This window comes from Brienomyrus brachyistius, chromosome 13 (genome assembly GCF_023856365.1).
Source record: "Brienomyrus brachyistius isolate T26 chromosome 13, BBRACH_0.4, whole genome shotgun sequence".
NCBI lineage: Eukaryota > Metazoa > Chordata > Actinopteri > Osteoglossiformes > Mormyridae > Brienomyrus > Brienomyrus brachyistius.
The window spans coordinates 8,266,085-8,288,214 of record NC_064545.1 but is presented as its reverse complement, the minus strand read 5'-3'; the positions used below and the strand labels follow the sequence as shown (position 1 = coordinate 8,288,214).

General features: G+C 41.9%; 1 protein-coding gene across 1 annotated transcript in view; it reads left to right on the top strand.

Annotated features, from left to right (window-relative positions):
* The window catches only part of LOC125706781 (mucin-5B-like), a 61,893-nt gene continuing 39,763 nt past the window's right edge, over nucleotides 1-22,130 (top strand). Inside the window, exons 1-3 of the mRNA XM_048973602.1 lie at nucleotides 1-91; nucleotides 286-354; nucleotides 1,229-1,422. Of these exons, the coding sequence (XP_048829559.1) occupies nucleotides 13-91; nucleotides 286-354; nucleotides 1,229-1,422 (342 nt within the window). The 5' untranslated portion in view covers nucleotides 1-12. The remainder of the gene's footprint in view (nucleotides 92-285; nucleotides 355-1,228; nucleotides 1,423-22,130) is intronic.

Sequence of the window (22,130 nt, the reverse complement as noted above, 5' to 3'; positions counted from 1 at the left end):
GACAGGGGATCCATGGGGACTAAAATGGAGATACCTACCTGGGTAGTGATTTGGCTGGCATTGTCCTTGGGATTGGTGACTTCACACAAAGGTAAGCATCTTACAGAATAAATTACGTCTTTTACATAAATATCCCTTTAATGAGAAATAGTGACTTTTTTTCAGTTTTGCTTGCTGGCTTCACTCTATACAAAACATTACATTTAGCATTCCTGTAATATTGGTGGGGTTGGGAAAGGTCAGTGAAACTTAGTTCATAAAGGGAACGCAATGATCTGTCTTTAGGGAGTCCCCAGAAGAATGCTCCGACGGTTAACATCATCCCAAAAATGACCAAGTCATCTCTGATTGCAGGTAAGACACAATACAGGTGTGTTCACTGAACTTTTAAGAATGAACCCATCAGTCTCATTATTTAAGTAAGACCCAGAATAAACAATTACATTTATAAAAATACTGAATGGCACAAAAACCTTTGGCAAACATCACTGAATGACTTGGGGGTGGCGTGTTGCTCAGTGAGCTAAGCCTCTGTGCCTGTGATCGGAAGGTCAGCATTTCGAGCCTGGCCTCAGCCAAACAGTCACACGTCAGTGGGCCCTTGAGTAAGGCCCTTAACCCCCAGCTCCTTGGGCACCATGGCAGGTAGCTGCCCTTCTCTGCCAAGCTTGCTCTCACCTACATATGTGTATGTGTGTCTGGAAGAGCAAGATGGGGTAGGCGAAAATTTCCTCATGAGGATAAATAAATGTGTCCTTAATTATAGGAGTTTGCGACTTATGTCAAGTAATGGCACAGATGCAGCAGAACTGCAATGATGAGCTTGTCGGTCGGAGGTGACTCAGGGATGGGGAACCTGGTTCATGGAGAGCCCCTGAGATTACTGTCTTCTGCAAAATAGCTTATTGAACTTAATCAAACCTCATCGCTGTAATCCAGCATGAAGTCTTTGTGAAGACATTTTAAGAGCACATCGGAACAGTATTAAATGTTAAGTGAAATATGTTTCTGCTAAAAAATGAACCTTCCTTCCAGTGTCACTCTGCCATTCAGCAAGTCATTAGTTTATTCCATTATTCCATTATTCTTTCCATTATTCAGCCAACTTGTGGCTGATTTAAATCATCATTTAGAAAAAGACCCTGACCAGGATAAGCAATTTGAAGATGGATGGATGGATGGATGGATGGATGGATGGATAAAAGTGCCTTTTTTCTCCTTTCTCCAGGAGTGAGACCAGCACACAATGGGCAAGTCTGCAGCACATGGGGGACCTACCACTTCAAAACCTTCGATGGGGACGTCTTCCAGCTCCCGTCCAGCTGTAACTACATCCTGACTTCACACTGTAAAAGCTCCTATGAGGACTTCAACATCCAGCTGAGGCGTGAGATGGAGGGTGAAGAGCCCACCATCAGCAAGGTCACCATGAAGATGGATGGGGCAGTGGTGGAACTCACCAAGGACTCGGTCCAGGTCAATGGGGACAGGTGAGTTGGTAACAAATGTTTTACTTAAGGTAGAGTATCTCATCTCTAGGAGATGAGGCCCCCCTAACACTAAACTGGCAAGACATGCAGATAGTTGTAATGTTACATGAGTTTTGCAGCTTTAAGATGGTTTGACCTTCATGTGACCTTAAGGTTTTTCCTTCCAGTGTCACTCTGCCATTCAGCAAGTCAGGAGTTTTCATTGAGAAGACACCGTCCTACATCAAGATCACAGCTAAGCTGGGACTGGTTGCCATGTGGAATCAAGAGGATGCCTTCCTGGTAAGGGGTACCCAATTATTAAATTAACATTTATTTTTATGTATTTTTATTTAGCAGATGCTTTTGTCTAAAGCGATTTACAAGTGAGGCAAATAGCAAATTACAATTTGAGACTTTGTTTGATGAAGTTTAACTTAATTGCAATAGTTTATTTAACATTATCAAATTCTTCCTACTTCTCTACAGTTGGAGTTAGACAACAAATACAGAAACCAGACTTGTGGGCTCTGTGGAGACTTCAATGGTGTTCAGCTCTACGACGAGTTCATTATGAATGGTGAATTACCAAAACCCCAAGCACGTTTATTTGAAAAATTACCTACATCCCTAATATTCATGCAGGTTAATTTGAAGGGAAAAAATGTTTATGATTATTCTTTTCGTTGAAGGTAAAATATTAACTCCATATGACTATGGAAGCTTCTGGAAGATGGATGATCCAAATGAAATCTGCAGTGAACAAGATCCAAAGTCTTCAAAAAATTGTGCTGATCTGGTAATGTTTTTTGATACATTTTGAATAATTAATAATACATTACTATTGTATTTAAGTCACCCATTTTAAATTAACAATAAAATATCCTGTCCCTCTTTAGATATCAGTCTGTCAGAAGCTCCTCTCCAATCCGGCCTTTAGCAGCTGTAAGGACCTAGTTCCCACTGCCTCCTTCATCAAGGCCTGTGTGATGGACATGTGCCACTGTCCCAAGGGCAGCAGCAGCAGCTCCTGCCTGTGCAACACCCTTTCAGAGTACTCGCGCCAGTGCGTGCATGCAGGGGGGAAGCCCCAGCAATGGAGGACAGCCCAGTTCTGCCGTACGTGTCCCAGAATCCAGCATTATATTCTCAACTGCACCAAATCAACACTCTCCATAGATCTACTCTTAAACACACTGTCATAGTGACTTGTGGACATCACTTACTAAATAGACTAGTTTAAGAGCATCTCAGAAAAGATCATCAGAAATTAAATCACCCAACACATCTGACTGTGGTCCTCTGTCCTGCAGCAAAGTCATGCCCCTCCAACATGGAATACCAGGAGTGTGGAATCCCCTGTGCTGACACCTGCTCGAACCCAGACAGGGGCCAGCTGTGTGAAGACCACTGCACCGATGGCTGCTTCTGTCCCCCAGGTACATACTTTTATCTCGGTATTGACTAAAATGTACTATTGAAATTCTTCTTTCTACTTCTAATTGCCACTGTGACAGCCACTGACAACAGGGAAATGAACCGGTATCCTTTGGTTTTAGATTTTTTTAGATGAATTCTTACATTCTTTGACAAACAGGGCTTCAAAATGGATATATCAGTTGCTTGTGTAATGCTCAGCTCAGATTTCTTTACTAAATGTCATTAAATGTCATTACATCTGTCTGCCAGGCACCGTTATCGATGACATCAGTCATGGTGGATGTATCCCAGTTCATCAGTGTTCCTGCAGCCATAATGGAAAAGAATATATACCTGGAGAATCTTACACAACCAACTGCAAAGAATGGTGAGCTACTCTTAACATTCATCTTCTCCTGAACTCTTGTTTTGTACCTACGATTGCAGGCAGCGGATGTAATATTCGATTTGTCCCGTCAGCACCTGTTCTGGGGGCCAGTGGAGCTGTCAGGACCTTGATTGCCCAAAAACCTGCTCTGTGAACGGAGGCTCACACATCGCCACCTACGATGGCAAAGCCTACACCTTCCATGGAGACTGTTCCTATGTCCTCACAAAGGTCAGGCCCACAAATTTCATTTTTCTAATGTGAAATAGTACTAGTACATTTTCTTTTTAAAAAAATCTTTTGTTGTGGCTTTTCTGTTGTATTTAACTGGTAGCCAGTCCAGTCACATTGTATGCCCATGTGCTTGGTTCCTTCAAGCTCCTGACCGATTGACATCTTTCACTCTTCTTTTTAAAATACTTATTTTAAGCTTGAAGCCCAATTCCATCAGGCATTCCTCCTGCAAACAAATAGTTTCATATTTATTCGTCCCCTATCAACGCATTCATTTATTAATTCAGGATATTCCATACATATATTCATTTGACTTGCATATTCCCATCATCATTCAGGGACTCTTCTCTTGATTGCCTGATGCTTTTCAGAACAGGATGACACAAAAACACAGAACCCATTCTTTTCAACCAGATGTAGAAAAGCTAATTTCTCTGTGTATATCTCTTGTTCAGTGTTTATTTTATCCTATTTTCATTCCATTGGGGCTTCGTCTTTCTCCACAGGTCACTTCATGACTTTGCCTTTTTTTCTACTGCAATTAGATCTGCAATTGTAACTGTAGATAGTTACAAATATTTCTAATCTTGTTCTGGCCGATTCATCACACCGACTGGAGGTCGACATGGACACGTATGCACCGCGTCTTTTGACAGTATAGGCGCATTCACTTGCATATTTCTCTTTCATACAAGAGTATTATCTTGCCTTTTTTCCAGTTCAACAGTCGATAACTTTATGTCGGTCTTATTTCCTTGTGTCATTTTTCTGTAGTTAATTCTGTAATTCCTGCATCACAGACATGCAATTTGTCATGTCTTCTTACATCTGTACGATTTCTATCTATATATATACTCTTGTTTTATACTTAATAAAAATAAGTTATGGTGTGTGATGGTACCTTCGCTGTCAGACACCTGCCTTTGTTCCTTGTGCTGGTTACCTTGTCTTCTTCCATCCACTCCCAACAGTCCACGAAATTTGCCTCCCTATCCATGAGTTTGTGTGTTCTGGTCCTGGGGCGGAATGGAATATTCTTATGCCCTTGTGATAGGCTCCGGGCCTATCATAACCATGCATCAGTTCTGGAAAATGACAATAATTCCTTTTAACTTGATCTATGACTGCATTCCTCCTCAAAAACTGGCCTTCTTACATATGCTGCTTGGTCTATAATCTTAAAACATGAATAGATTTCCCTACTTTTTCAGCACCGTCCATTCGCGATTCTTCAGCACTTAATCTCAATGGGTATTCTTTGCCTTGGGTAGGAACATATAAACTGCATTGCATTTCACAGGGACCGGTGGAAGCATGGACAACTTAAAGTAAGAAGCAAACTCCATCTGCATGATGTATACCTGCATGTTCTGACCCAGTTTAAGGTCTTCTTGGTTGTTTTCTTCTCCCGTAGCCATGCGACGGGAGCAATTTCACAGTGCTGGGGGACCTTGTGAAGTGCGGGCTGACCGACACTGAGATCTGCCTCAAAGCCGTCACCCTGGCCATCTCCGGAGGGACCACCGTAAGGAATCGAAAAGCATTTACGTGTTGTGTTATTTAAAAAATTAATCACTTATGTGTCTTTTTCCGTTTCACCATATGAAAAAAATGTGTTGTGCCATAATATACAAATTCTGATTAAAAAATACTGAAGATTTAAAGTGTTTTAATTTAAAAAAAGTCTCGCGTCTCTCTACAGGTGGTAAACATTCTAGCCAATGGGAATGTTTTTGTCAATGGGATCTTATCCCAACTTCCGCTTATTGCTGGTAAGCTGCCTTACAGATGTTTTCCCAAAATAACATACAGCTGATAAAGCAGGATCAGTCACTTCCTGGAGCGATTATGGTAAAGGGCCTCGCTCAAGGACCCAATGAAATCACTCTGTCGACTCTAGGATTTGATCCAGTGACCCTCTGAACATCCTAAACCACTGAGCCACATACTGCCTTATAATGAAGAGCTCTGCTAACAATTGTCCTGCTGCTTAATACCTTTTTCAGCTGCAGTTATTTTAACTACATTTATATGATCTACAACCATTCCTACTGCAGACATCATTGATGTCTATGACAATTCTTGGTTGAAAAGGAACAGGTTATTCTATGACTAAAGCAAGACCACTTCGTATTTTCTAGCGGGATCAAGCATTACCAAGCCATCCACGTTTTACATCATCGTTCAGACACCGTTCGGACTTCACCTCAAGATCCAGCTGACACCTATCCTGCAGGTCTACATTACGGCAGAATCTGTCCATAAAGGGACCACCTGCGGTACGTCCTGATATCTCTTTTTATATATATATATATATATATATATATATATATATATATATATATATATATATATATATATATATATATATAAGCATCTGTGACCATGACCACCAGCTACAGCAGAAGGCATGGGGAGATCCACCTGGTCTACTTTGAATTAGCTATTGCATCTCTACCTCAGGATTGTGTGGGAACTACAATGACGTCCAGGCCGATGAATTCAAAGCTATGAGTGGGATGGTACAGGGAACAGCGACGGCTTTCGCCAACAGCTGGAAAGCGAGAGCCAACTGCCCAGATGTAGGCAGCAGCTATGAAAACCCCTGCAGCCTTAGCCTGGAGAATGGTAAGGAGGGTCCCATACCCCATTCAGCTAGCAAATATACGCCAGTATCACAGACCTGCCTTTAAGTCTCACTCTCGCTCTCTTTCTGTTCCAAAGAAAAATACGCGGCGCACTGGTGCTCACTGCTCTCCGACCCGAAGGGCGTGTTCAGCCCCTGCCATGCCTCAGTGAACCATGACACCTACAAAGCTGTAAGCTTTTCCACGGGTTTAGCGTTACAGTGTGAACATTAAGCAACACGGATTTGCTGTGTATTCGTTTTATTGCTGCTGATGCTGCCTGATGCTTGTTTCAGTTCCCAGTATGCACCGCTCCGGACTTACATAAATCTAACTTAAGTAAACTTACATGAAGAACATCTAAGATACGTAAAGTTTTCGGTAGCGCTAACACAAAAAAGTCATGTACGCCTTCAAGTAACTTTACACACTTCTTTTATTTGTGCTCATTAGTACATACTGCAATATATTCTTGGCTTATGTGGTTTTTTGTTAGAAGGTGTCTTAACTGGGAATGTAAATCCGACTTACTTGGAATGGATTACTTACATCAGTCAAGAACGGCTTGGATGAATAATCATGCAGAGCTGTTTCCACAGTCAAAAAGATGTTTTTTTGGGCACCCAGTAGTGCTTAATTGAGCTCCAGTTGTTTTCCATTCTACCATCCAAAGTGTGATATCAAACATAGTCACAAAACATATTACTCTGCTTGAAGATGTCTCTTGATTTCTGATACAGAGTGTCTGTTTCCCTGTAGAACTGCATGTACGACAGCTGTAACTGCGAGAAGAGCGAGGACTGCATGTGTGCTGCAGCCTCCTCCTATGTCCAGGCCTGTGCTGCTATGGGCATCCAGCTGTCTGGCTGGAGAGACGCCATGTGTGGTAGGTGCTTCACTGGTGTGGATGGAAGCTTACTGGGAAGCTGACAAGTGACAAATTTTTTTTACTTGCCAAACTAAGAACTTTTCTCCTCCTCAGGAAAATACTCATCTGAATGCCCCAGCACCATGGTCTACTCCTACAACATACAGAGCAGCAATCAGACCTGCCTCTGCTTTAGCAATCCCGATAACACCTGCATGCTGACCTTTGAAGCAGTGGATGGTTGTACCTGTGCTGACGGAACCTATATGAATGATGACGGCAAATGTGTACCTCCCGAAAGCTGCCCCTGCTACACTCAAGGCACGGTCATACCTCCTGGGGAGGTTGTTAGTAAGGATGGCATTATGTGGTAAGTCTCTTTGATCTCAAGAATACATTGATTGATATTATTTAACAGTTTTTAAGGCTGGATATAATTAAAACAAAGAATGACCATGGGCAGCACTGGAAAATGGCATTTTCTATCCTATATTTTGACTTAAATCATTATTTGTTTCAGCACATGCAAGCAAGGGAAACTGAGCTGCATAGGAGAAATGGACAGTGTTCCCTGTGAGTCACCTCTCAGAAAGTTCTGCTGCTTTCATTTTATTTTGCATTCGCACCTCCTGAGTTATGGGCGATAAAAATTGTTATGTATGAATGTCAATAATATTCTGAACTCACATTCCTTAAAGAGATTGATAAGTAAATTAACGAATATTTATCTGTTCAGCTTGCACTGAACCAATGGTCTTCTACGATTGCTCTAAAACTGGACCTGGAGCCAAGGGCTCTGAGTGCCAGCAGAGCTGCCAGACACTGGACATGGAATGTGTAAGTTACAAATGATAAAACCACAATATAAAACCCCCCCATATTTTTGGTTAGATAATCATCACTACACTGATAACACATAAACAATGTAATCTCATGACCCTGTGTGTTATTAACAGTACTTTTATTATTTTCTATCCCTCCATGTCCATCGTTACACTGGACCCACACAGATAAGCACGGAGTGCGTGTCTGGGTGTGTGTGCCCATCTGGACTGGTGTCTGATGGGAAGGGAGGCTGTATAAAGCAGGAACTCTGTCCATGTGTCCACAATGGAGAATCATACCAACCCGGAGACACAGTCAACGTTGACTGCAATACCTGGTATGCTTTTAGTGTGCAGTCTATTACTTAATATCACAAGGAGTTTACTGTAAATTAATATAATCATGGATATTTAGACCATCTCCTTCTTATTCTAGTACTTGTAAGGATAGAAAATGGCAGTGTACAGATAACGCGTGCCATGGCACCTGTGCCATCTACGGGGACGGCCATTATGTGACTTTTGATGGGAAAAGGTTCACCTTCGATGGAGACTGTGAATACACACTTACTCAGGTAGGTCTCAGAGGATAGGATTGAAAGAATTTGGAGGGCTGCTTCATTTCTGTTATTTTGTCGTATTTAGTGGCTAGTATCGTAAACATGTTCTTTCTCATTTTGGTTTTAAATATTGACATATATGAAACAAGAATTTCAATTAGAGAAATATACTTTTGCAGGACTACTGCAGCAACAATGTAAATGGCACCTTCCGGGTCATCACTGAGAATATCCCATGTGGCACCACCGGTACCACCTGCTCTAAAGCTATCAAGCTCTTCCTTGGGGTGAGGATGATGGATGTCAGTTAAAAAATTTTTTTATGACTTTGCATTGCTATCATCACTAAACATATGATTCTTTACAGAACAATGAGCTCATACTGACAGACGGAGACCATGAAGTTATCCAAAGAGATACAGGTGAAGAGGTGCCCTATCGGATCAGTGTGATGGGAATTTATCTGGTTATTGAAGCCAATAATGGCCTGATTCTTATGTGGGACAAGAAGACAAGCATGTTCATCAAACTTAGCCCTACATTTAAGGTTTGTGAAAAAATGTGAAAATGTCCCTCTCAACATTGCGGTACTTAATTCAAATTGAAATGTTCCAGATTGCTAGAAGTTTATTAGTACTAGTTTGGTCAGTTAATTTACGTAAGTGAATGTCTGTTTCCCAGGGCAAAGTCTGTGGTTTATGTGGCAACGATGATGGTAACGAAAACAATGACTTCACCACCAGAAGCAACGAAGTGGTTGTTGATCCTCTGGAGTTTGGAAACAGCTGGAAAGTCTCTCCAAGTTGCCCTAATTCAGATTTTACCAAAGATCCTTGCTTATTCAAACCATATAGGCAGTCTTGGGCTCAGAAACAGTGCAGCCTCGTCAAAAGCACAGTATTCACAGCCTGTCACTCTCAGGTAAGAGACGATCAAATTTTGTGCGTCCAGGTTGTCATTTTCAATTTCAATTTTCAATGTAATTTAGCCCGACTTTCCTAAAGTAAACCTGTTCTCAGAACATCTCTTGATAATGTGGAAATGTGTTGATCTTAGGAAAATAATACCCTGCATATGATAAAGTAAAGCCATTTATCTCATAAGGTGGATCCTACTCCATACTACGATGCCTGTGTAAGAGACTCATGTGCTTGTGATACGGGAGGAGATTGTGAGTGTTTCTGCACTGCTGTGGCTGCATACGCAGAGGCATGCAATGAGGCTGGTGTCTGCGTAGCATGGAGGAGTCCACAAATCTGCCGTAAGTTACCACTGAAATCTAAAGTCTTTATGATACCCCAGTATCCTAACATGACAGAATGCCCATAAGCAGGTGGATCTGAAGAATCACGATTGTTGGGCCGTCCTTCCTTTCCCAGCTCTATTTTGTGATTTCTACAACCCACCTGGAGAGTGTGAGTGGCACTACCAGCCATGTGGAGCTCCTTGTATGAAGACATGCAGAAACCCCTCAGGGTCGTGCTCCAGTCTGATCCCTGCCCTTGAAGGTGATGATTTATAGCCACCGTTATTGACTAAAATCTGTATATAACTACATAGCTAGTCAGGCTATGCTGTATTCAAAAACATTTTATCATCTCTAACTTTTAAAAACATTTGAGTGTATGATGTGATCTAATAAGTCTTTGGAAAATGGCTTTCTACAAAAAAGGCAGAAAACTTCACAGCAAGAGTAAACATCAAAAATGTCAAACATCTAAATTAATGCAACTTGTAATGTATCCTACCTGTGACATTTAGCCTGATTAATGCCATTATTTAAGGTTGCTATCCCAAATGCCCACCTGCCCAGCCATATTTTGATGAAGATTCAATGAAGTGTGTGGATAAGGAACAGTGTGGCTGCTACGATAAAGATGGAAGACACTACAACAATGGAGAAACAGTTAATTCCACAATCAACTGTCAGACATGGTAAGTATTTTCAAATGTAACTATTATTAATTTGATTGAAAGTATCATCAAATTGTTCTAATATTTTTTTCCAAAAACAATATAGAAAACTAAAAAAAAATACTTCTAATTGATTTTTAGTGATTGCAAGTCATCAAGCATACAGTGCAATTTCGACGATCAAGGTTAGAATCCTCATTTTATACATATGAGTAGGTAAGAACCTTTTCTATGTCTGTTTCTGTATATGTTTACATTTACTAAAAGTGTTGCTTACGTCCACAGCTTGTTACTGCATTTACGAGGGAAACAGGTACCCATACAAATCTACCATTTACAAAACTCACGATGACCTTGGAAGTTGTATCACAGCCTTGTGTGAAACGAATGGGCAAATTCAGAAAATCATTGACCATAACTGTAGCATAACAACACCATCTACAACTTCACCATCTACAACTTCACCATCTACAACAGTTACTTTATCAACATCAACCATTTTGAATTTCTCATCAACAAGGCCAACAGAACCCCATACATCAATAACAACCCCAAAAACGACTTCAGCACCACTTTGTCAGAAATGTAAATGGTCTGCATGGATTAGTGTTGATTACCCTCAAATTGGTCCAAATGGTGGTGACAATGAAACTATTGCAAATATATTAAGTCATGGGATTAAAATTTGCAAAAGACCAGAAAATATTAAGTGTCAAGCCGTGCATTATCCAGGAGTACCACTTAGGGAATTAGGGCAAAAGGTAACATGCAACAAAGACGTGGGATTAATTTGCAAAAACAAAGATCAATTTGTTCCACCAATATGCATGGATTATGAGGTGCAAGTCGAGTGTTGTGAAATCACAAGTTGTAATACAACACCCACAACAAAAACCCCTACAACAACAACCCCTACAACAACAACTTTACCATTAACTACTCCACACTGCATCAATGGAGAAATCTGTCAGTCGTCTGGATGGATTAATGCTGGTCAGCCCACAACTGGCCCCGATGGTGGAGAAAGTGAATCCATTCAAAACATCCGTGATTCTGTAGGATTTGTTTGTGATTTTGTAGTGCAAGTTGAATGCAGAGCTAAAGAATATCCATTGCTTCCATTGTCAGAGTTAGGTCAGGATGTGACTTGCAACAATGAAGTCGGACTGATCTGCCTCAACAAAAACCAAGGTGTTCAGCAACAATGCTTAGATTATGAAATTAGTGTGAAATGTTGTGCTCCATGTCCAACTACAACCCCCCTTACAGCAACCACTACCCCAACAACTACAACCTCCCCAACTCCCCTACCAACCCCTACAACAACCACATCAACTACAACAACATCTACCACCACTCAAACAACAACAACCCCTACAAGAACAACCCCTACAACAACCACTACAACAACAACCCCTACAACAACAACCACTACAACAACAACCCCTACACCAACAACTTCACCATTAACTATTCCACCCTGCATCATTGGAGAAATCTGTCAGTCGTCTGGATGGATTAATGCTGGTCAGCCCACAACTGGCCCCGATGGCGGAGAAAGTGAATCCATTCAAAAGATCCGTGATTCTCTAGGCTTTGTTTGTGAATTTGTAGTGCAAGTTGAATGCAGAGCTAAAGAATATCCATTGCTTCCATTGTCAGAGTTAGGTCAAGATGTGACTTGCAACAAAGAAGTCGGACTGATCTGCCTCAACAAAAACCAAGGTGTTCAGCAACAATGCTTAGATTATGAAATTAGTGTGAAATGTTGTGCTTCATGTACAACTACAACCAACCCTACAACAACCACTACCCCAACAACTACAACCTCCACAACTACCCAAACAACCACTACAATAACAACCCCTACAACCCCTACAACATCAACCCCTACAACAACAACCCCTACACCAACAACTTTACCATTAACTACTCCACACTGCATCAATGGAGAAATCTGTCAGTCGTCTGGATGGATTAATGCTGGTCAGCCCACAACTGGCCCCGATGGTGGAGAAAGTGAATCCATTCAAAAGATCCGTGATTCTGTAGGCGTTGTTTGTGATTTCGTAGTGCAAGTTGAATGCAGAGCTAAAGAATATCCATTGCTTCCATTGTCAGAGTTAGGTCAGGATGTGACTTGCAACAATGAAGTCGGACTGATCTGCCTCAACAAAAACCAAGGTGTTCAGCAACAATGCTTAGATTATGAAATTAGTGTGAAATGTTGTGCTCCATGTCCAACTACAACCACCCCTACAACAACCACTACCCCAACAACTACAACCTCCACAACTACCCAAACAACCTCTACAACAACCACTACCCCAACAACTACAACCTCCACAACTACTCAAACAACCCCTACAACAACAACCCCTACAACCCCTACAACAACAACCACATCAACTACAACAACATCTACCACCACTCAAACAACAACAACCCCTACAACAACAACTTTACCATTAACTTCTCCACACTGCATCAATGGAGAAATCTGTCAGTCGTCTGGATGGATTAATGCTGGTCAGCCCACAACTGGCCCCGATGGTGGAGAAAGTGAATCCATTCAAAAGATCCGTGAATCTGTAGGATTTGTTTGTGATTTTGTAGTGCAAGTTGAATGCAGAGCTAAAGAATATCCATTGCTTCCATTGTCAGAGTTAGGTCAGGATGTGACTTGCAACAATGAAGTCGGACTGATCTGCCTCAACAAAAACCAAGGTCTTCAGCAACAATGCTTAGATTACGAAATTAGTGTGAAATGTTGTGCTCCATGTCCAACTACAACCACCCCTACAACAACCACTACCCCAACAACTACAACCTCCACAACTACCCAAACAACCCCTACAACAACAACCCCTACAACAACAACCCCTACACCAACAACTTTACCATTAACTACTCCACACTGCATCAATGGAGAAATCTGTCAGTCGTCTGGATGGATTAATGCTGGTCAGCCCACAACTGGCCCTGATGGTGGAGAAAGTGAATCCATTCAAAAGATCCGTGATTCTGTAGGCGTTGTTTGTGATTTCGTAGTGCAAGTTGAATGCAGAGCTAAAGAATATCCATTGCTTCCATTGTCAGAGTTAGGTCAGGATGTGACTTGCAACAATGAAGTCGGACTGATCTGCCTCAACAAAAACCAAGGTGTTCAGCAACAATGCTTAGATTATGAAATTAGTGTGAAATGTTGTGCTCCATGTCCAACTACAACCACCCCTACAACAACCACTACCCCAACAACTACAACCTCCACAACTACCCAAACAACCTCTACAACAACCACTACCCCAACAACTACAACCTCCACAACTACTCAAACAACCCCTACAACAACAACCCCTACAACAACAACTTTACCATTAACTTCTCCACACTGCATCAATGGAGAAATCTGTCAGTCGTCTGGATGGATTAATGCTGGTCAGCCCACAACTGGCCCCGATGGTGGAGAAAGTGAATCCATTCAAAAGATCCGTGAATCTGTAGGATTTCTTTGTGATTTCGTAGTGCAAGTTGAATGCAGAGCTAAAGAATATCCATTGCTTCCATTGTCAGAGTTAGGTCAGGATGTGACTTGCAACAATGAAGTCGGACTGATCTGCCTCAACAAAAACCAAGGTGTTCAGCAACAATGCTTAGATTATGAAATTAGTGTGAAATGTTGTGCTCCATGTCCAACTACAACCACCCCTACAACAACCACTACCCCAACAACTACAACCTCCACAACTACCCAAACAACCTCTACAACAACCACTACCCCAACAACTACAACCTCCACAACTACTCAAACAACCCCTACAACAACAACCCCTACAACCCCTACAACAACAACCCCTACAACAACAACTTTACCATTAACTTCTCCACACTGCATCAATGGAGAAATCTGTCAGTCGTCTGGATGGATTAATGCTGGTCAGCCCACAACTGGCCCCGATGGTGGAGAAAGTGAATCCATTCAAAAGATCCGTGAATCTGTAGGATTTCTTTGTGATTTTGTAGTGCAAGTTGAATGCAGAGCTAAAGAATATCCATTGCTTCCATTGTCAGAGTTAGGTCAGGATGTGACTTGCAACAATGAAGTCGGACTGATCTGCCTCAACAAAAACCAAGGTGTTCAGCAACAATGCTTAGATTACGAAATTAGTGTGAAATGTTGTGCTCCATGTCCAACTACAACCACCCCTACAACAACCACTACCCCAACAACTACAACCTCCACAACTACCCAAACAACCTCTACAACAACCACTACCCCAACAACTACAACCTCCACAACTACTCAAACAACCCCTACAACAACAACCCCTACAACCCCTACAACCCCTACAACAACAACTTTACCATTAACTTCTCCACACTGCATCAATGGAGAAATCTGTCAGTCGTCTGGATGGATTAATGCTGGTCAGCCCACAACTGGCCCCGATGGTGGAGAAAGTGAATCCATTCAAAAGATCCGTGAATCTGTAGGATTTCTTTGTGATTTTGTAGTGCAAGTTGAATGCAGAGCTAAAGAATATCCATTGCTTCCATTGTCAGAGTTAGGTCAGGATGTGACTTGCAACAATGAAGTCGGACTGATCTGCCTCAACAAAAACCAAGGTGTTCAGCAACAATGCTTAGATTACGAAATTAGTGTGAAATGTTGTGCTCCATGTCCAACTACAACCACCCCTACAACAACCACTACCCCAACAACTACAACCTCCACAACTACCCAAACAACCTCTACAACAACCACTACCCCAACAACTACAACCTCCACAACTACTCAAACAACCCCTACAACAACAACCCCTACAACCCCTACAACCCCTACAACAACAACCCCTACAACAACAACTTTACCATTAACTTCTCCACACTGCATCAATGGAGAAATCTGTCAGTCGTCTGGATGGATTAATGCTGGTCAGCCCACAACTGGCCCCGATGGTGGAGAAAGTGAATCCATTCAAAAGATCCGTGAATCTGTAGGATTTCTTTGTGATTTTGTAGTGCAAGTTGAATGCAGAGCTAAAGAATATCCATTGCTTCCATTGTCAGAGTTAGGTCAGGATGTGACTTGCAACAATGAAGTCGGACTGATCTGCCTCAACAAAAACCAAGGTGTTCAGCAACAATGCTTAGATTACGAAATTAGTGTGAAATGTTGTGCTCCATGTCCAACTACAACCACCCCTACAACAACCACTACCCCAACAACTACAACCTCCACAACTACCCAAACAACCCCTACAACAACAACCACGTCAACTACAACAACATCTACCACCACTCAAACAACAACCCCTACAACCCCTACAACAACAACCCCAACAACTACACCACGAAGAACTACTCTTCAGTCAACCACAACCTCCCCCCATATCATTACAGGACCACCAACTACATCTCCCCATACTGCTCCACAAATCAGCACTCCTTGTGTGTGCTGGTTTAATGGGACACAAATTAAACCTGGTAAGATCTGAAATATTTTATATTGTTGTACTTGGTTAACTCATCCTTCAAGTAGCACTGTCATTTTCATTTCTTCTGTACTTTTCTTTCCAGGTATGACACTCTATAACGTAACAGATTACGATGGGTGGTGTTTCAGTGCTTTTTGTACTGAAACATGTGGAATTAAAAAGAATTTTGGACCTTGTAGCACTACTACCACACCCACTACAGTCCCTAAGCTTAACTGTCTTCATACGTACCCACCCCGAAAGGTAATGCGAATGTTAGCAAATGCTAATAAATCAAATTATTTGCACCATTAAGTTGAATTGTGTGCATACCCCCTGTTACAATTCAGCTACGAGCGGCTCTCTTTTTCTTCAGAATGGTGAATCGTGGCGATCTGGCAACTGCAGCACCAATACTTGTGTCAATGGCTCTATAACTGTGACCAAAACACAATGTAATTCTACAAAGACACCTGTGTGCGTCAATGGTTATAGTCCAGTCAAAGTCTACGATGATTCTGGATGTTGCTATCAGGAGGAATGCAGATGTAAGTCCGGCCATATTTTTTTACCATCAGTGCTGAGTAAATGTTTTTTTATACCTTCCCAGAAGTCACATTAATGCTGGATTCTGTATATTGCATGCAGACAAACAAATTTTGCAGTGTATCTAGCTGAATTCCAAATGCAGGTTTATCTATGCCGGTATATACAGTATAGACCACTGATTTCAATTATATAGTGAATTTTTAATTAATTACCAAATATTTTATTTGTAAGTTCCAGTTTCACTTTTAGGCTTTTAAAAGACATAATGACGTTCAAAACACAGAGCTGAAACTGAAATTCAGTAGTTTACATTTTAAAATGTAGTATTAAGATGTAGCATATCAGCAAAAATGTTTTATTAAACCCGTAGCACGGAGCTGCAGGCTTCTCAAAAGTTACATTATTGTTATTTTTTGAGGCATGTAAGGAAACATTAAATTCTGATAATTTAAGATTTAAGATTTAAAATGTATACTTAAAGTACATATGTTTTAATTATTTTTTCTGCGTGTTTTTTGAAAACATTTTCCTTGCTTTTTAGGTCTCTGCTCTGGGTGGGGTGACCCTCATTACATCACTTTTGACGGCACATACTACCCCTTCCAAGGAAACTGTTCATATGTCTTAGTCAAAGAGATTTACCCAAAATACAACTTCAGTGTTATCATTCAGAACTACATGTGTGATGCCCCAGACCATCTCTCCTGTCCCCAGTCTCTTACTGTGTATTACAAATCTTACGAGATTATGATGACACAAAAGGACATCAATGGAATTTTCAAAAATCTGGTAACTTGTCATTTATTTTAGGTGCCATGAGAAAACCGTATTGCCATCTTTAAGTTACATAACCCACTAAAATGTAATCCTACGTACATTTTTGAGCAATCTAAATACTGATTTCAGTAAAGCTGTTTTTAAAAACTGAAGTTCTCCACTGATGTTTCCTACATCTTGCAGATCTATATCAACAACAAGCAAATCTTCCCAGCTTATAAGAACAGTGATTTCAGCATCACAGATAATGGAATTGACACCTTGTTGTACATACCAGCCATCAGCGCATGGGTGTCCTTCAGGGGCCTCATGTTTAGCATTGACCTTCCATACTCCAAATTCTTTAACAACACAGAGGGACAGTGTGGTAAGTCCGAAATCGTCATGGTGCAATTACAATCCAGAACAGTTAGAATTGGGGCGTTTTTTCTTGTGAGTTCTTATTCATCTCAAATCAACAGTTTTTGGTTGTTCTTGTGCAAGTCGGTTACAGGAGTACAACAAAATTTAGTAGCAGCTTCAGTAAGTAACATTATATAATTTGTACAGTAACCGTTACATACATTCTTACATAACACAACAAAACGACTATACATATGGTGTATAAGGTCGTCAATGACATCTCAGTTCTTGTCGAGCAACTATTTTAACATAGACACTGCTCAATATGATCTGCACATTGGCACTGTGCTCTATTCATTTCCATCTGAGGGGCTTCCACAAAATGTTCAGTGAGCTGCATTCCATGTCTTCAAAAAAGTGCCTTGAAGACAGCAGCCAAGGGAATTACAATATGATGGAATATGTTTCGCTTCATTACTTCTAAGGGACATGCGACAACAACCGAGCCGACGACTGCCTCCTGCCCAATGGCACTGTCATTTCCTCTTGCCCCAAAATGGCAAACCACTGGAGGGTTCATGATAACGAGACGTGCCCGCCGCCAGTGACCCCCACAACCCCGCCACACCCACCAGTCTGTAATCTGACCATCTGCGAACTGCTGAAATCCAAGTAAGACATCGATCGCCGTCCAGTAATGTGGCCGTCGAGGGTAAATGTCATAAAACTGAAGTTTCCCAACAAAAGAATTTGGTTCGTTTCAGAGTCTTTGAAAAATGCCACAAGGTCATCCCGTTTGAGCCGTATTTTGAGGGCTGCTCGTTCGACGTGTGTCACATGCCGGTGCCCATTGGCTGCAGCACATTGCAGATGTATGCATCGCTGTGCGCAGCTGCAGGAATCTGCGTGGATTGGAGGAGCCAAACCCATGGAGTATGCGGTAAGAACACAGCTCACCACGACCGGGGAGGGGGTTACTTATTTAGCATAACATACGCTAAAAAAAATTTAAACCAAGGGTGGCACCCTGGAAGGCCTATTCGTGCTTCTAATTTTTAAACTGTTTCTCTCAGACTACAAATGCCATGCTCCCAAAGTCTATGAGCCATGTGGCCCCCTGGTGGAACCAACCTGCAATCTCAGGTATGACTGCACAGATAACACTGTTCTGAGAAGAAGTATATATATTACAATATATAACAGTACTATAAAATAGGATTTTCAGATGGTCCTTCTTATCCACTGTCATACAGCTGTACAATGTTGCCTCTTCTAAAGTCACTTGTACAATGAACGGACATTTGAATATAAATATGCCATTTGCACCATTTGCAGGCATTTTCCAATGTACTTACCAAAGCGGCAAAGATCCTATTTTCTTATATAATTTAGTTTTTCTTTACATATTTATTGCCCACTTTTGCTTATATTATTCTTTGTTGTATTTATCCATCCATCCATCCATCCATCCATTTTGTGTAACCCCTTGTCCTGTTCAGGATCTCACTGGGTCTAGAGCTTATTCTGGAGACTACGGACACAAGGCTGTTTGAATTTATTTCTACCTAAATTGACCTTTGTTGCATCTATCTCTTCTGACCCTTATCTCATCCCATAGATACAACAAGATGTTCTATTCATCCAAAAACGTGTACAGCACCTTGACAAATATGTTTGGTGAGGGGTGCTATTGCCCTCCTGGCTCAACACTTTTGGGCCCCAAGTCTAACATCTGCATGAAGAGCTGCGGTGAGTGTTATTTTTGCCCAATTTCGATGGGGCGTACTTACTTATGGCCATCTTTACTAACAAAAAATATGCATTGACACTGTATGGGCCAAACTGGAAAGATCACCGCTTTCAACCACAAATGAACACCACAAACTTAAGAGTATCCCTCTCCTCTGGATATTTCCTGCTAGTGTCACCAAGAAATGCCTTGAGAATCCAACCAACCAACGAGTTTTCAGAACCAGCTTATTGGGATTTATTAAACAAGACATCAGCAAGCAATGGGCTGACTTTTAGTTGTCGTGGCAATCAAACTAGATAGAATCCTAACTTCATATCCTTAGCTGACTGACTGTCGGTTTATAATGCACATTCAACCCAAACGTCCGACTTAATCTATGCAACATCTCATACCAAGACCATGACCGTGCTAACATTTGCTTACCACTAGGCATGCATAACATTGTATTGATATAACAAGATACACAATTAAACAGCGCTATATGTAAGCAAACATGTTCTCCCTGCCCCTCACTGCTTGTGATTGTTTTTTTTTTTGGGGTGGATCCGCAGACGTTTGCATGTTACCCAATGGACAATGGAAAGAGGTAAGAGCAGTTCCTCATTGTATAAACCTCAAGGCAGTACCACTTCTGCCCCCCCGTACCACCATCGTCCCTCTGCGTTCTCTTTACAACTGCCTATCTCCAGAGGATGAATCGTTGTCCTTTATGCACTAAATGTACTATAGATAAACCACAAAAAATTCATATGTAGCGCAGGAACACAGCTTCTGCACGTACAACTCGGTTTGAGAAATTCGTAGGCATCAGCATTCCCAGTAGGTCCGTCTGCCTTTGTGTCAGTCCATCAGAAACGCGTCTCCATCTGTATAACATTTAGCAGGTCTGTTTTGTTTCGTCGTTTTCCGAGTTTTCAGTCGAGCTGTGGCTAGATGTTTCTCGGCCGATCTGTTTGAGGTCTGAATTGGTAGAGTTGGACGCGTCTTGAGCCGTACACTATTTCAGTGGAGTTGAACAAAATTCAACAGACCCGTTTGGTCGAGTTAAGAGGTGTTTCAGTTCCTACTGCACTTTACTAAGGTCTGTGGGGAAATTCTCTTTTTGCCAACACCATCGTGCACTCCCTGAGACAGACAGACAGACAGACACACAGGTGAGGGCAAGCTTAGGGATCACAGCGAAGGATCCATGGAGTTAGGGGCCCTGTTCAATTGCCTACAGGCATGTGACTATTCTGGAGATACTAGGTTTGAATCGGCAACCTTCAGATCACAGATGCTGAGCCACAGTTACTAAGTGAGCAGTCGCTCATAGCGCCATGCTCTAGGCCTGGGGTGTCAAACTGCAGTCCTGGGGGGCCGGAACCCTGTGTATCTTTGTTCTTTTTCTCTTCCACCACAAATGATTCAGCTCAAGATCGACGTGGTAATTAATACAAGGTGTTGAGTTAGGTGTGTCAAATGAGGGGAAACTCAAAAATGTGCAGGGACGCCACACCCCCCCAGGACCAGAGTTTGACACCCGTGCTCTCGGCGACTGCCGAATGGGTTTCACGGCCCTGTTATTTAGGCGTCAAATGCGCCGACTGATCTCTGGAGTCACAGGCTGTTTTTTCTTTCGCAGCCTGGTTCAGAGTGGACCAGCGGTTGTGACATGTGCGAGTGTCTGAATAACACCCTGACCATCGACTGTGAGCCGATGGAGTGCCCCTACCAACCTCCGCCACACTGCAACCAGGAGGGCCAGGTGCTGGTCACCCAAGACGTCGACTGCTGTCCCAAAGCAAAATGCGGTGAGTGAATTTCGGAAATGCTGCTCGAATGGTGGTCTAGCTCACCTTCGCCTTACAGGTAAAACATGCCCTGGGTACCACATATAAATACACTAGTTATTAAACCTGTATTTTGTCTCCACAGCATGTAACACGAGTCTCTGTTCAACGAAAAACTTCACGTGTGACGTTGGATTCACAAAAGAGATAATCATGGGACCCTGTTGCCCTATTTACATTTGTGGTGAGTTTATTTTGGTGGGTGTTTGCTGGAAACGTCTGCTTGGACAGTAAAGAAGTCTAATCTCAGTGAGTCACGCTCGGCTGCTCAAGAACGACTGAAGCGTCACCCACCTCTAAAGCTGATGGGGATTTTTTATTTAAGTACAAAAAAATGCCAGGGTCATATCAAAAGAATTATAATAATTTCTAATCATTTAAAAATTATTTTGTAAAAATGCACTTAAAGAAATAGAAATTTACTTATTAAAATAAAGAAGCAAGTTTATAAAATAATTGATAATGTAACAGTTACAATTAATGTAACAATTAGAGTCAAAAGTGTCTATTGAAAAATAGATGGCAACAAGCACAACATACTGTATGGCAAACAGGCAAGTACTTGTATATAATAATAGTAATTGGTGGGTAGGGAGGTCCTTTTTTGAACATACTCATCAGTGGTAAAACACACTGTAATGCCTTGGAAATCTCTCTATTTCTCCATAGTACCAACGGAAGTTTGCGTCTTCAATAACACAGCATACCAGGTAAGAGCAGAGGCACCCCACCCCCCAAAAGCTATTACCATCCTCCCCCCTCACTGTTACCATCGCTCCCACCCCAGTGGGCCCTCATGAAAAGGAGGCTGTTGGATGCCTCACAATGGGCCCTGGAAGGCCTTTTCGTGCTTCTAAATGCATGGGTGCCACCCTGGAAGGCCTTTTCATGCTTCAAAATGCGTGGGTGCCACCCTGGAAGGCTTTTTCATGCTTCTAAATGCGCGAGTGCCACCCTGGAAGGTCTTTTCATGCTTATAAATGCGTGGGTGCCACCCTGGAAGGCCTTTTCATGCTTCAAAATGCATGGGTGCCACCCTGGAAGGCCTTTTCATGCTTCTAAATGCGCGAGTGCCACCCTGGAAGGTCTTTTCATGC